Here is a 16,708-nt window from a genome sequence, read left to right on the forward strand (position 1 = left end):
GGCCCGAAGATCACTTACGAGAAGCCAGATAAGTGGAATGTGAACTTAGACGGCACAGCCTACAATGATGCACGAGATACACAAGATATCATTATTATCTGCTAGATAAATCACTATGCTCGCAATATCCGGCCAAAGCAGATAACGATCCCCGTGAAATGGCAAAGTCGTACCCATTCACACACACACAGACACACACACGCGCGAACATTTTTAATAGTTTCTTCAGCTCTTGGGGCAAGCCACAAAAATCCACAGAGACCAACTAATTGAGACATCATCAGCAGATGCTGCAAGTGGCCAAAGGGAGGAGGAGCCACAGGACTGGAAGGAGGCTAAGTAAACATAAAAAAGAATACTTCTACTTCAACTTCAACTAAAGGAGGGGCAGAAGGCAAAAGTGTAAATAGCACAGAAAGCGCCAGAGGAAGTCGAAAAGCTCATCCAACTGCACTGCGAAAAAAATGCAATTGATTTGGCTAGTTAACTAGAAATTTGTTTTAAACAATAGCCGAATTCTTATATGTTTTAACAGTTTTACCTAGCAGTTTACATTTATTATAAATGCATTTCCCTTCTTCTTAAAACATTGATTCCAATGAATTCTTTTTAATTTGCAATACCTCTTTATTTTTATATTTCCCTTAGTGTAAGAACCGAGAACATAAAAATCAACAGGAACGGCAACTATTTAATGGCAATTTTACAGCCTGCCATCTTCTATCCTCGAGTCAGCCTGTGCATACCAACTGGTGCCCTCCGTTTGCAGTCCGATGATGAGGATTAGATGCCAAGGCAGGGGCCAACCGAAATGCCAAGGTGATCGCGGATCTGTAGTCTGTTAATTTTTTGTCATTTGCGGTGGCAAGGACAAGACAGGAAACCATCTGGTCCGAGGCCGTAGAATCGTTTAACGATGGCACTGTGGCAACTCTGGCAGCAACTAATTTGAGGTTACAGACTTTTGGGGTCGTAAAAAACGTAGGGACCGAGTGAAAACTTCATTAGAGGCCACATAAAAACATTTTGAAGAGGGGCTACAAAAAAAAAACGCTGGCAGATAAATAATGTGTCAGAAATTCAATTTGGGTAAGAGATTTTTGGCCAAGCTGACTGGCGACTGACTGATTGACAACTCTGACTCCGAGCGTTGACCTCTGCGCACTGGCCTAAGCTCACAATTTCGGTTGCTTCGAGTACGTGATCGCATAATGAATAACTTTCAAATTGAATAATCAAACAGACTCGCACACACCCATCGAGATCCGTCTGTGTGTTGGGTGTCATAAAGCCAAGTCGAGGCCGGCACAAAAAAACATGGCCCAGAGTGTTTGTCCGAGTCTGGCTCGCTTGTCTTGGGGTCACGCGCATCGTGAAGGAGGCAAACAAAAACAGAACGAATAGCAAACGAAACGGAAAAATTCTTTAAAAGCCGTAAAAAGTTTGACAAGATCTTAACTGCGGTTTCACCAGGAAGAGAGAGAGAGAGAGAGAGAGATGTTTTCCAAATTAATAGATTCTAAAATATTATATAGGATCGAGTTTTGGGTACTAACATTTAATTGAATTCGTATGCCATGTTCATTAAAATAAAGTAAGTAACAATAAGGAGTATTATTGCTATCAACATCGTAATAGTACCGTATCCCATTTCGTACTAATAGGGTAATTAGTAAACCCTATAGGGTATTCCCACCTGCTCCTAACTTCCCGATTCGAGCTCAGGGTTTTTGAGGTCGTTTGCGTGTGCCACAGCCCCTGTGCAACCTCCCGTGCATATCCCCCTTTTACAAATTGCTTAAAAATGTTAATAAGCAAAGGCATTTTGGGATACACACGGACGGCACTGGCCGATCCCCGATCCAACCCGATCCTATACTATATGGTGTGTCGCCCTCTCCCTTTCGCACTTACGCATGGAACGATCGTATTCTTTTGTTTCTGCTAACTCATCAATGATTTTGCTCACGTTGCGACATTTTGTCAATATCTGCGCCAATGATCGTCGCCGTTTGGTCTGACCTACCCCTAACCCCCTTGGCCCCCTTCATATGTCCCCCGTTCCCCAACAGGCACTATAATTTCAACTTCTGCTGCTTCTTCTTGCCACTTTTGAGCAGGGCGCGAGCGTCGTTCAATGATTTTTTAATTGAATTCTAAAAGCGTTGTCGATGTCGATCCTTTGTTGTTTTTGTATCTTGGTAGCTACGCTTTGGTATCTTTATATGTATAGTCTATATGGGTTTAAGTGAAGAGAGAATCAACCTTGTGGTATGTGAGTTTTATAAAGGAACAAAAAAAATGAAACTAAATAAAATTAAACAAAATCTGAGGCTTGGACTCCACAGCTTTTTTAATGGACAAGGCGCAAACTTAGCATGGTGGTAATGTGGTTGTTGTTGCCTTGCTGATTTTATTGAGCGGCAGCAGTTGGTGTGTGTTATTTTTTATTTTTGTTTTTAATTTTTTCGCGCGCTCTTGGACTTGACAATTACATGGACTTTTTTCCATGGCATTTCAATGACGTTCGTTAAATTTGTTACAGTCATGGTTAACACAGACACAAGCTCCTCACAGACACACACTCATGCCGATAAAGAGAGACAGATACACTTGAAATTTATGGGCGCCTAAAGTTTTTTTTTTTTGTGTTAACGTTTGTTTTTTCGTACCTCGTTTTTGTTTTGTTTTTGCCCATACGGCAGCAGCTCAGTTCAAGTTCAATTGTTAATGTAAAAAGCTGCACACACACTTAACAGCAACAACAACGACAGCAGCAAACAGGCAACCCCAAATGCCATTAACTTGTACGTTTTTTATTTGTTATTATTTAATTATTTGCCATTTCGCTTGACCAGATTGTGTAGGCAGGTATTTCACGAACTATGAAAAAGAAATGAAAAAGAAACCATCGCAAAGCGGAGACCCCAAAAGCAGTAGAGACCTTTTGATATCGCTTAATTAATATCAATTACTATGCAATTAGAGATCGCTAAGCTAAGCAGTCGGCATTCAGCAAAAGGTCACTGGGAATTGATGAACTTTTTGGCTTTCTACCCTAAAAGGTGCGGTGGGATCAAATACTTAAGATTGGTCCAAGCTGAAACATAGATGGGGCGGAGATGCTGAAATTAGGCAAACAAAATAAACTTATCACAAATATTCCATAGTTTTTAAGCAGAATTGCTTAATCATTTTGGACCCCCTACGTTTAGAATATAAACGTAGCTGCAACAAGAGGCGAAAAAATCGGTAATTATCGTGTAAACATTTTTCTTTGTATTTAAATTTTTTCTCTTATCTGCTTTTATTAATGTAATTAATTTTGTAACACAAAATATCTTCATGGATTGGAATTAAAGACTTCTAAATAGTCTTATCGATTTGATCGATTTTCACTCCGACTTATCGATAATTATCGTCAGTTTGTGGAGCCTCTGCCATCTCCAAATTTACAAATTCACCAATTGCTGGTGAATTGCCTCTGTGCGGGTGTGTCACCCAAGCCAATTGAACACTTCTGGGTGACAACCACTAAGCTGTGAGCTCGACTTTGACTGAACTCGGCTCCAACCTGAGTGGCAGCCAATAATCAGTATCGCTGTTTGTAAGTAAGTGTGTACCTTCTGTCCTTACTTCACTTTGGGTCGCAGCCAGTTGGAATTTTTCGATTTTTTTTTTATTTGCTTTGGGCTGTGACCGCGACGCGTATAATTTACACGTTTTGCTCATTTGCGATTCTAGACTCGCAAGCTGCGACCGAAACAGAAACAAAACAAATGAATTTAAATCCACACATGCCCAGTACCTAGTACAGTGAAGTCTTGTACATAAAGAAGTTACATTGTGGAAGCTCTTCTCACGCCTTATGTTTTCATCTGATAATTGGTGGTAACTGCATTAATAGACTGAACTTATATAAATCTCTTAGCTACATTTATTTTATCCAAATAAGTATAGAAAGTATAGATCATTCAGTGGCCACTGTTCTGCGTACTAACTGGTTACTGGGACCTTAACCGAATTGAGGAAAGAGGGATAGCTACTGCGTCGGCGCGACGGCTGCTTTATCTGCTCCTCTTCTTCTTCTTCAGTCTGAGTGAAATTCCGACAAGTGGCATAATTGCGCCCTGCGGCGGCTACCGTGCTAAGAGGGCATGGGCATGGGGGACTCCGGATTCCGGGACTCGGGAGGGGCGGACCCAGGCCAAGTGGCCATCGATATGCGGGAAAAAATCGCAAATCATAACCACGGCAACAACAAACAATAAATAAGTGCAGCAGCAACTCGCAACGAGCAACGTGCAACGTGCAATGTGCAGTGTGCAGTGTGCTTCAACTTGCATGCCACGTAAGGCAATTCCAATGCCAAAGAGCAACAAGTGTGCGTGTCCCAAGTCGTTTTGACTTTGCTCCGAGTGCAAAGTTGAGCACACATAAAAAATACCGGAGGAGGTTGATGGGGCGGTGGTGGAGGTGGCGGATCACAGAGGGCAGAGGGTGAATCTGCTGCGCAGTCGCCTTTAAAAGTAATCGGCGACTTACTGCACGCCATCATCCATCCGCATACAAAGCGTATATAGGACCTAAAAGCATTATTTAATTCACATAACTGATGCCCTTCCGGAAAGGATATGCTTGTCATAAAGTTTTTACAGAATATATATTAAATTGGAGATATGCATTCCCACTTTCACGAAGATATTTAAATTAACCCCTCAGTAATTATTATTATATTCATCCCTCAGCAAAGTGTATTTACGGTTCGCATTAATGCAAATGGTAGCTGCTTATTAACCCGACTTCATGTTGGGCTCCCTCTGATTTCTGCCTGACTACGACTCATTCTCGTTCGCCATTCTCGGCTCCAGACAGACAGCAAGTCAACATTCCATGGCCACTCGCAGGGCATAAGTTCGCGTCAAAGGTTTCGGAGTCAAGTCAAGCAAAAGCAAAAAGAGGTCCCAGCCAAAGCAAAGCAAAGCAAAAGCAAAGCAAAAGCATTAAGTTGAGCGGAGTGCCAACGAGTGAAAAGCGCAAAAGGCAAACAAGAACGACGCTTGCGGATCGGATCGGAACGGAACGGAACGGCAGCGAAGATGGAGATGCATTATAACCTTTGCCAGCAGCACGGCCAGTTCAAATTGATATCATGGGGGTACAGTGAAGCCTCGCAAGGTAAGAAAAAGCAGCTTACTTTTGAAATTACGTTCATATCTGCAACTCCTGAGTACTTTCTTTACACTTTCTGCATATATATAATAAATGATTATTTTTAGCACTTTAAAAAATCTCTTTACCGAGCTACCACATTATCTTGCGCCACCATTGGTATTAGCCTGGCTGCCATGGAGATGCGAACGGGTCGCTTCTGTATGGGATGGATGGTTGCCCTTTCCACGGTGACTTGTCGACGTTGGGACTGCGGTGCTGACTCGTTTTGCATTTTAATTTTGCCCGGCGAGCGATCTTTTTCATCATTATCATCATCGGCGACGTCGTCTTCGCCGCCGCTGTTCGGCATCAGTTGCTTGTTTATTTTTATTTCTGATTATTTTAATTTTAAAGCTGCTGCAGCTCGATACGTTTCTTTATTTTTTTATCGCCACTTGTCGGCCATTTGGGCGTTCATTTGTACCCGCATGCGTCCCTTAACGTTTGCCATATTTGGTGGAGCTGGAGGAGCCGGGAGTGCCAGCGGAGCCGGTCAAAGTCAAGTCAAATCGAGAGACGCATTGAAATTGCGGTTGCCTTTTTTATTCTGGGAGGGGAATTTAATTTTATTTAATGAAAATTTGCATGCTGAATGCTTAATTTGCCGCTCACAAATATTCGATGAACCCGTCGAATTCAGGAGTGATTTTGGCCATGATTTTTTTTTTAACCTGGTCAAAAGGTTGTCAACTTGAAAATGAAAACTTCAGGTACAGTTCTTTCTTTCAGGTACAGATCTTTGAACACGTTTTTGATTTACCGTTTGTTATCGATAAATAAATAAAACGATATCTTATTTATTCCCGAATTATTAAGATTAATCCAGTTTAAAGAATTTGAAACAATGCTAATTAGTCCAAAAAATTATACAGGCATGCCCAAACGCATTTCTAAAAGATTAGCAGTATAATGATAAATTTGACTTTGAAATTAAATGTTGCGAAAAGAAAACCATCAAGTCATCTTGTGACGCTGATCTGATCGAAAATGTTGTAAACACATTAAGCATAAGGAGCAGTATTAAGAGCCAATTAATTATATTAATTTAACAACCTCAATCTTACGTCATAAAAAACCCAAATCTGTGTGCTTTGGTGACTGTTCGATCATATTTTTTTTTTCGCTACTTCAAGTTAGCCTCTTACTTTTTACCGATTATGTGTATATTGTTGCTTCGCCATTATAACTCTTTGTGTTTCACAATGTGCATGTCGAACAGAAATTCTCGTTTTTGCATGCTGTCTGCGACTGACCACCAAAGCAAAAGCAAAAGTCAAAGGTGAGACCAGATACGGTACCATGACATCATGACTCAAATATACTTGACTTCCCGGCAAGTGAACAACCGAACTGACCCAACCACTGGTCAATCTAATTAATCTATCACGGAGTAGCAGAAAAATGTCACACGCCCGTAAATAATGTTTGTTGAAACAAATAAAATCCCCAAAGCAAAGGCAAAGGTCTGGGTGAGACAAATTTACGGCAGCGACAGCGTTGAAAAAGTAGTAATAAAAAAAAACACACACAAGTTGGCCCGAAACCGAAACCATTTGATCATAAACTGCAGCAGCGGAGTAACAGAAAAACAGTAGGCCACAACTCCACAACTCTTTTGACCAAGGCGTTGACAGCCACCACAATGGCCATCGGCCTTTCGGCACAGTCCAGTACGAAATATAAGCCCGAAAAAAAAAAATAGAGAGCACACTATAAAGTTAAATAAATAAAAAACAAATAGATTTGCTGCATGCAAGTCGTTGGATTTGGTTAACTTCTGACGTACCCTGTGACTCATAACTGCCTATTAAAACGCCTTGTTGTTATGCTCATATGCATAATACAAATATTGATACTGTTTAAGTTCTTAAGACGTATAGGTTCTAAAAATAGGTTCTCAAAAGGATTTTTATTTGTTTTGATTAAAGATTCTTATTAAGGGGCTTAGCTTATAGACCCAACAGTCTAGTATTTATCCCAGGGTACTAAAGAGCGGCCCAGAAATAATAGCGTAAAGCGATAGCTAAACTTTCAACAGCTTTTCTCCCAACCCCACAATTGTTGTCATAATACTACGAAACACTCCATTTTGGAGTTGGGAATAAAAATGTGGGAGGGGGCGGGGAATTGTGAGGGGCGGGGGCATGACTTACCGGAATAACACCAGGCTGGCCATACTACTGTTGTCTCCGTATCAATTTCCTTCATTATGGGGGCTCAACATATTGTCAAACCTCCGCCGTCGTCAACCGATTCGATTTGCCCTCTCTTTCTGGCGATCCGCGGCTGTCTCTTTCGCTCTGCTGGCTGCTGCAAGTGAAGTGAAGGCAGGAAATAAATAGTGGTAGTAAAATACAGTGAAATAAAGAGAAAAAAACAGAAAGAGATAGATATGCGGTAAAGACAAATCATTGGGGTTTATAAAGTTATTTTAACACTTTACGCTCGACCACTTCTTCAATTAAGTTGCCAGGTTTTGTTAGCCGTTTCACTTGTTTTGACCATTTATGCTGCTAATTTATCTCTGTTCGTATTGTCCAAGTCTCGGTAATCATTATGGCTCTATGTAGTTTTTGTATCTATGTATCTTTGTGCGATTGCTTGTCTTTGGGTGTTTGCTTAATTAATTTGCTGGTTGTCAAATGGTTGTTGCTGTTGTAGCGTAAGGTCCGTCATTCTTTCTGTTGTTTTTGTGATGTGGGTAATCAAATTATATTAACTGCTGCCACAATCAATTTGTCGATGGTCTTATGTTTGGCAATTACAGGTATGACACGAGAGGTAAATTGATTAATAAAGGTTTGAGTTTGGAAAATAGGTCGTTACCGATGTAATATATTATATTCTTTTATGCCGTGTAACAATATACATTTAAAATAAATGAAATCAATTAATTATGTTTTGGAAATTTCATCATTTTAAATTCTGCCTAACATTTGTGTGTATAAAAGCATACTAAAGCGTTAACAAGTTAAAACACTTATGTTCAGCACCTATCAAAAATGACAATCAAACTTGTTTCGAACCTGTCTAAAACTGTATCGGAACTTTAACCTTTTCGGTTTGAACAAAACAAAGAAAAAGTTTAAGGTCGCTCGGTTCGCTGTCAAATATTTAAACAGCTTTTGCATTTATATTATGCATTTGTTTTTCGTTCGGCTTCAGCTTCTATTTCTTTAAATTATTTGATACAAGAGTGTGTTGTGGATTTTTCTCAAACACAAATTGAAATTAGAATTTACCTTTTTGATTGTTTCAACGTTGATTGTGGCCCACCAACTAAGTGACGTGACAGACTGACTAATTGTGTTGTCAATTTGTCGTTCGTTTGAAAAAAGGTGAAGTTTTTGTTAACGTTAACTTGTATGCAATTGTATTGTTTGATTAATTTTATTTATTTGTTTAGTGTTTACTTTTGAGCTTTATTATGTACTATTAGAATCATATAATTTATAAACTTTTGATGAGGCGTAACCAATATTCTCTATTTGTTATATCCTATATTTGGCTATAAATGATTTACGTTTGCTAAATTTCAACTTTATAGCTTTGCTTTTAATTTTCTCCACAATTAAAATGTGTGGTTTGTAGCTTTGAACTTTTAAAGCATTGTTTATTTAATTTAGCTTGTGACTTTTGACTTTTAAACTTGATTTTTTGCGTTTCACTTTCTGTCGCTCAATTAGCATAAGATTCGGGATTTTATTCTTCGCGGCCTTATCACTTATCTCGCTCGCACTCTCCGCCCATCTCTTTCTTGGCTTTCAGGTGCTGTCTCATTCATTAATTGGCGGTCACGTGCCCAGCTTCCCAAAACAGATTTGTATCTCTGTTGTCAAAGTGTCGTTAGACACGTGAGTTTGTTGTAAAAAAGCGAAAAGCCACGAACAAATGCCACAGTGATTTTTTATCTCTCCGCGGACTATTTTTAGCTTGGATTAGTTGCGCTGTATTTGTGACATTTTCCGGCCCGTTTTTCCTTCTGTCAAAACTGATACCGTTACGGTTATGTAGTGCGCTTCCGCCGTAAGCACTTTTTCCGAACTTTTTTAATCTTTCATTTACACAACGCCCCCACACTCACACTTTTCACCTTATTTCTTATTTGCGTTCTATACGCTTTTTTATCAATCCTCTTGATTTATATTTTCTCTATTTACGCGCGCTTTGCGCTCGCGATCATTGCTCGTTGATCTTGCCGATCGCTAAAATTTCGATCACTGATAATACCGCGACTCTTGTTATTTATATTCGCATTCGCACGAGTTGCCCGCCGCACGAACGAAATCGTACTGAACGCAAGTTCGAGAGAGCATGAGAGCGCTCCCCAACAAATAAGAAAACAAAACGGGAAAAAAGAATTAGTCATCGCGCCGATGGCTTAATACTCTCAAAAAAAGTAAGTTTAATATATAAAATAAACAGATGCAATGAAAAGCCAAATAAATTATTTGTTTATTTATTTGGATTAAAGTTATATTTATTTCAAATTAAGGTAAATTCAAGTGATGTAAAAGATGTCTCCTTTACTATGTTACAAACATTTTGTCAAAGTTTAATTTCTCTTTAAGAAGTGTATAATAAGCATAGAGGCAACAACAAAGCAAGAGATACTCCTACTCCAAGCCCCAACGTCGGGGAGCCGGAAAAACAGCTGTGTAGCAAAACAAACGGAATGAAGAGAGCGCAAGCTAAGAGAGCGATGGGGCGCTTTATCAGTACAGTAAGCGCTGTGCGCATGCGACAGGTGCTTATGCTTGGTATAACAGCGTTTCTTATAAATAATAGCATATAAAATAACAGATGCCATTAATTATTGAAAATCAGCCAAGAATAGGCAAATAAGATAATTTAATATTAGTGAAGGGATCCGCACTAATACATCGACCAGCTGCGTTCTTATGTAAAACTGAACATGGGTGTTATCAGTACAGTGAGTACTTGATCTACAATCAAAATATAGATTGCAGTTTGTATCTCCACTGTATTATGCTCTTTGGTTTCTTTTTCTATTCCCCGCTCCCTGACCGATCGGCCCCAGTCTCTCTCTCACACACACACACACACACACATGGAAAAGGGTTCACTGAAGGTCAGCTGGTCAGAGTTCAAGTGGCAGTGGGAATGAGCGAGCGAAACGCAGCGATAAAGTAAAGTCATAGAACGAACAACATCAGCGACTTTACAACTTCGGAAGACCTCAAAAAGGGTCGAATGTGGGGTGGGGAGGCGCGGCTGGTGGGCGGAGGGGTTTTTTTTTCTACTGATGGATAACAAAGTGTAGGCGTGTTTTGTAACTGTATTTGTATACGGAGGCATATCTGTGTCGTCGCTGGCCATTTGATACTTTGGCCTCGTCACTCGTCAATCAACACAAAAACAAAAAAGGGGGGAGGTGTGTGGATGCAGTGGGGGGAAGCGGGACGGGGCGAAAGTGCAGCAGACATATTGCAGTTGTTCGCGTTGTTGCTGTTGTTCTTGTTGTCTGGCGGTGTTGCGTTGCACTTTCCTATTTGTCCAGTTGTTGTTCGATTGAACTTCGCAACAAAACCAACAAACGATCGAATAGGAAACATATGCATATTAATTGCCCATATCGCATTATTCTAATGAAAAAATCGCTGTTTTCTTTGGTTTTATCGCTTCGAAAACGTTCGTTATCGAAAGACAATTTCCAATGTAAATCGAAATCGATTCGCCCCTCCAAACTGAACGATCTGAACAACCTTAAGAGTCACAGACGTCAAACGAAGGGATCGCATATTGCGGACTGTATTTCCAGTTTCGAAACGTTAAACACCTATTAAAAGAACTATGAGAAAGGTGATGATTATGTAGAATTCATTATCGAAATCAGGTAATTTTAAGGGTACTTATAGGGCATACCGTCTCCCAAGCTTGTGGGCCAAATGGTGTTACCCTGTCCCAGGGTATATTAAGAAGTATATATACATAAATATATAGGCATGGACGCGATCGCACTTATGTATATATAGCCAGGCTACAGATGCGAGATCCGCACACTTAACCCAAAACGAGACCAAAAAGGCGAACAGAGGCGACCGGGCCATGACGGGATCTCGGCGACGACCGACGATGCGACCTGAGTTGGCGGCGAAATATTTTTAGAACTTTGCGACCGACGGCGACGACAACGGCAAAGGGGGGGGGGGACAGGAGCAGGGGGGTTGGGGGCGGCATGGGGGCAAAGGGGACATGCATATATTGTGGTACTTCGGTATCTGTATCTCTGGCAGCCGCAGCTCAGGTCTGTTATTTTTTGCTCGTATATTTATTTTTTGCAGGGCGCTCGGCGAGCGAGCGAGAGGTCAGAAGGTCTGTGATCTTTTGCAAGTTCGCTTGAGCGCAAGAAAAATTCTCCGAACTGCCAAGAAGAACAAAAGGCAGCCTGTCCCGTCCAAGTATCTGTGAGATACATTTCTGCCGCTCATATGTACGTATATGTATATCTATATGTATATATATGTGTATGTGTGATATAAGCATCGTATATTTTGGCCAGGCAAAAAGTCAAATGACAGCAAACTTTCGGTTAGATAAATAGGTAAATAAATATAAGATATGTATCTCTATATCCGATGGATATGCGCAGACCACAAAGCAATTCGGCGTAGATTTGCAAAATTTTTCAATAAATTATTAAAACCCATAAGGATGTACAGTATTATTGCAGGTCGATCTTTCACGCGAACTGCACAGTTTGCTGATATCTAACCCGACTTGATATGTATTTCAGTTCAGACACAAGTGTTAGCCCACTGTTGTTTTTGACACATTTCAGATGCACTATTTGCCCAACTACTTGTCAACCACTTTTTATTGCACTTGTAAAGCAGCAATAAATCATCGATACTCAGTTGGCTGGAACACACACTGTCATTTAAGTTTCAAAGTAGAAAGGTGTTATTATTTGGTATCCAATGTGCGTAATAAATCTGTTTGGGTTCCTAAATCACATTCTTATGAGCAGCAAATGCACAGCGTCTCATAACGATACGAATAATTTTGTCGTACATACGTATATAAGCGGGACAAGCATATAACGTTCGACATTCACGCAGTATGTCAATGAATCAAATATTTGAAGCTACAGGTCGAAGAAGATACATAAACTTGGGGCAAAAAATAAAAAAAAACTTCGACTACAGTTGACAACTCGAAGAGGAAGATACCACAGAATGCCGCCAGGTTGGCTGATGAGGGGCAAGTCAAGGTGTGTTGAAGTATTGCCAGTGTCTTCAGCCGTATTTGTGTGGGACGATCACCAAACTTTGCCAAATCGCAGGCCCCTGAAAGAGAGGTAAAATCCAGGGAGACAGAGATGGATGCAGATGCGGCTTTTGTGGCACAACAACTAAAGGGAAAAGACCAAAGACAGTTCGACAGTTCAAACCAATTGACTCGTTTGCCAACACGCGTCTCCAGAAAAAAGCAATAACAACTCTCGCCCAGAACTTCCAACATCCACATTGTGACTACAGAAAATTGGTAAAAGCTGCACTGCATATGGACAGAGACCAAATATTGGGGATAACATGTTCTTAACCTGTCAGCATAGCAGCCCAGTAATCTGTCTTTTTTGCTTTATTTTATTAGCGATTGGGGGAGATGAAAATGGGATCACCAATAAGGTGATGAATGGAGAAATCGAAATCAATTAGTTAGACATGATTTGTTGGAAATTAAACTCTTCCATTTTACAAGATAAGCTGTTCTTTATTTTATGTCAGTAATGAAAGTCCTCGAAAGTCTTTACTAGTTGATCCCCATTCTCTAAGACGCTGTTTATCAGAACCTCAGCAAAATGTGTTGCAAGTTACTTTGTGTCATTGCTGGTCAAAAATGTCATCAGTTTGGCAGTCCGTCGGTCAGCCATTCAGTCCATCAGTTTGTCAGTCAGTCACCTCCGAGCAATATAGAAGACACAAACAACACACGTGCACACACTTCCAAACGCAGACACTTGCAATTTCTGTTGCGTTTTTGTTGTTGGCTTTTTTGCGCGCATCTAAAAATAAAGCAACACTGAAAATGCTAATGCCAAGCGCCCGACCGAACGACCGACCGATCGACACCGACATCGACCGATGCCCACAGACCTCAAAAACGAACGCCCGTTTGCCCTCACACAGATACACACACGTGCAGGCGTACACACAGATACGCGAGCGATCGGCGACACACACATGCAAACATGTCCCCAAAATGACAGCGACATATTGCGCGCCTCGAGTTCACTTCATTCGAGAGTTTGAACCGATCTGAATATAGTCAGCGTGCCAGGGTGTGAGTGCGAGTGGGGGTATCTGGCGCACATACGTGGATATAGATACTTGTATATACTATATACTGTAGATGCGCGGCACACGCTGTTCGGAATCTTGGCTAAGTCTGTCAATTGCTAGGATATACAGTGCGTACCGGCAACTTAATGCAACTGGAAGATTCACTCATACCGGATGTAGAATTAAGTGAAAATCTTACGGATCTCCATACAATCTAATTATAAAATTATTCTGAAGCAATGAAATATCTGAACATCATTTAAATATGTTTGTATTCATTCTTTTTCCCACTTTTCCTTAGTTGCTGCCATGTCAGTGTATCCGAACTATTGAGTATTAATTGTAGTTTATGTCCTGGACAAATGGCCATAGCTCGCACTGTAGTGGCATACAAAAAGTATTTATCTTTTAGTCATTTTCATTTTTTGTGAACCAAAACTACAACTCAACTCTGTCAGACGACAGACTGACTGCAGAGTCGTTGGCTTTGGGTTTGGGCTTGGTCTTTGGGCTTTGGGCCTTGGGTAGAGGGACCTGAGACTGAGACCTGGGATCTGAGACCAAGTCAGGCCAAGTCAAGTCGATGTCGAGGCGTGTGGGCAGCATCAGCGTGTTGGGTTCAGTTCAGCTTGATATTTTTTTATTTTTTTGCATGTTTTCTTCATTTTTTTTTGCACCAGTTTAGGCGAAGCCTGTCGTCGGCGATGTGAGGCAAAAACATGGCAGCTACAAAATCAAGTGACGAACGAAAACTTTTAAGGCGAAAAGAACTGGCCGAGACGAGGCAAAGATCGTTATGGGGCAACACAAAGGGGTCAGGTCGGTCGGTCGGTCGTGTGGCAACTGTACTCGGAAAAGTGACACCTGCAAAAGGCCGAGTGAATGGAGGTCAAATATAAACGAGGCGGAAGCGGACAACCAAAGTGTTTATCCTCATGACTGACGTGTTGTTTGCGTGCTGCAAGATCGGAAAGTGAAGAAGTGAGGGCTCCAAAATATCCTTATATGCTTGCACCGACATACTGTTTGTCACAGCAAATGGGATACGTGGTTACTTGAAGATACTTCTTATTGAAGATATCTTGTTTATGTGGGTTTTCTACCAAAAGAGGATGGCATTTCTTCAGTGCCATTGCTTTTTATGTAATAAAGTTTAGCAGTACGACCACATCACCAAGAATTCTTCCATTCTAGAGCCCCACTGACCCCCATCACAGCGAACCGTATATTTAAGCAGTTAAACAAGCTCACACCTCACCCACTTATCGTGAGCCATCTTTAAACTCTTGACCTACCAAAGCAAACACGCTCAGATTAACAAAATCCAATCCTCAACCTAAACAAAGCCAAACCTGTAAGCCATTAAGAGATTAAAGAGCCTAGGTATAAATATTTATATTAAAAATCAAAACAAAATCGAAAATTATAGAAATATATGCAGCGATTAACACGTTTCTGCTATAAAACATAAAAGAAGCGAAGAAACTACAACAACATATTTGTAATAAAGTTAAGGAAAAAGTAAATGAACATTAAACGGTTTAGGTTAGGCTCGGATTGGTCAAACCGAATGATAATTTATGCGAATGTAACCAAAAAAAAAAAACTGATAACAACCAAACTACGTCAGACAAAATTGGAGTAAACTAGATTTAGGAAAAAGCACGCACAGACCTGATGCAATATGATGTTCGTCTAGGAAATACTCAGTTTTCTGTGGAATAAAACATGAAGATCGAGACTTTAAGTCAGAATTGGTGGAAATTCTCGAAAATCTTTCTGACCTTTCGGGAAGTCTCAACTTCCGTTTAGACGACGATTTGTGAATGGAATTTGCCAGCTCATTGAAAAGTGTATCGCAAAAAACACGCCGAGGGTGAGAACTGGCTCAGGTATCATCATATAATCAGGCACATAACTGCTTGCCTCACAAACTTCTCTTGTCACTTGATAGAGTACCAGCAAAAAAAAAAAAAATAATAAATAAATTTAAAAAAAATGGAAAGAAAATCCCCAAGCTGGCATCATAAAATATATACAAAAATAAATGCTAATAATAACAAATTCAACAGTTTCCTGCGGCTCACATCACAATTTCGCCGTTTCATGTCATTAGCGGACTCCAAAGTAAATATTTGACGAAGACAAACGAACCTCTGCCGCACAGCAACTTCATCATCATCGCATCACAATAACCCGTTCTACCCGAAATAAGCAGGAAAAATAATAATAATAATAATAAAAATAATGAAGAGCAAGTGACGATCACTTTGAGGGCATTGAGGGCGTTTTTAACTTTTATTTTTCTTTGCTAAAGATCGGTTCCCTCTGCTTTCGTTATGAGATGAGATCGACTGCGGTTTTTTTTTTGTTTTTTTTTTTTTAATTTTTTGCTGACTGTGACATTTTTGTCACATGAACTTGCCGCCACCGCCGCGATCTCAGCAATCCTCGACGAACAGGGGTAACTTGAAGTTAACTTTATGTACTCGCCATTATATTCCGTCAGCGAATTCGCGCTGCGAAGATCATAAGACCATAATTGAACTGATTGGCAGTGTTTTGTTATGGTCCCTGATTTCATTTTTTTTTTTTTACCTTTTTGGTATTTTTTTTTTGACTCCGGGGACTTGTAGTAGGTTTTCATAATTTGATCTTTTGACAGATCAAAGATCGCTGCTTGAACCTAAGGTTAATCACTGACCGCAGCACCGCACAATATGGCTGTTATTTCTGCTTGGATTCGCTATTTGTTTGATTCGAGCCGCCGCATGAAATCATATTTCTCCATAAAGCATCCACTTTGTCTGTCCCAGCTTCCACAGATGATCGAGTGCCGATCTGGGCGCCCACACTCGATCGCATGTGTGCCTGACTATACAAATACATACATATATGTATATACATATGAACAAATACATACATATATATCTTTGCGGCTGTGTTAATGATCGCAAATGTCGTGATTTTAGTCGAGTGGGTTGAGTGAGGTGCTGAACTTTAATTAAACGCGCACCGAAATGTGTTTTTTCACATTCTGAACTTTGAGACATCAACTGCATCCACCGGGCAAATGCATTGCAATCGCTGCGAGATCGGTTAATCAACAGATGGCCTGGCCTTATGCTTCCTATGGGGGTTGTGAGACTAAACGAACCCAAGGAGAACCTTCGAAAATTGACACACAA

At 40.5% G+C, this 16,708-nt stretch overlaps 1 protein-coding gene across 4 annotated transcripts in view; it reads right to left on the reverse strand.

Annotated features, from left to right (window-relative positions):
* Nucleotides 1–16,708, reverse strand: part of Samuel (SAM-motif ubiquitously expressed punctatedly localized protein) — a 53,793-nt gene that overhangs the window by 34,750 nt on the left and 2,335 nt on the right. For 2 of the 4 annotated variants that reach the window (NM_001273443.3, NM_001273444.3), the window contains exons 1-2: nt 8,457–9,509; nt 7,368–7,524 (exon numbers count right to left, since the gene is read on the reverse strand). In NM_001273443.3, coding sequence (NP_001260372.1) covers nt 7,368–7,422 — 55 coding nt within the window. In that variant the 5' untranslated portion in view covers nt 7,423–7,524; nt 8,457–9,509. Of the gene's footprint in view, nt 1–7,367; nt 7,525–8,456; nt 9,510–16,708 lie in introns of those variants that run through there. The other 2 variants (NM_080362.4, NM_001298899.1) reach the window with 1 other exon arrangement.

Source organism: Drosophila melanogaster, chromosome 2L, assembly GCF_000001215.4.
Source record: "Drosophila melanogaster chromosome 2L".
Lineage (NCBI taxonomy): Eukaryota > Metazoa > Arthropoda > Insecta > Diptera > Drosophilidae > Drosophila > Drosophila melanogaster.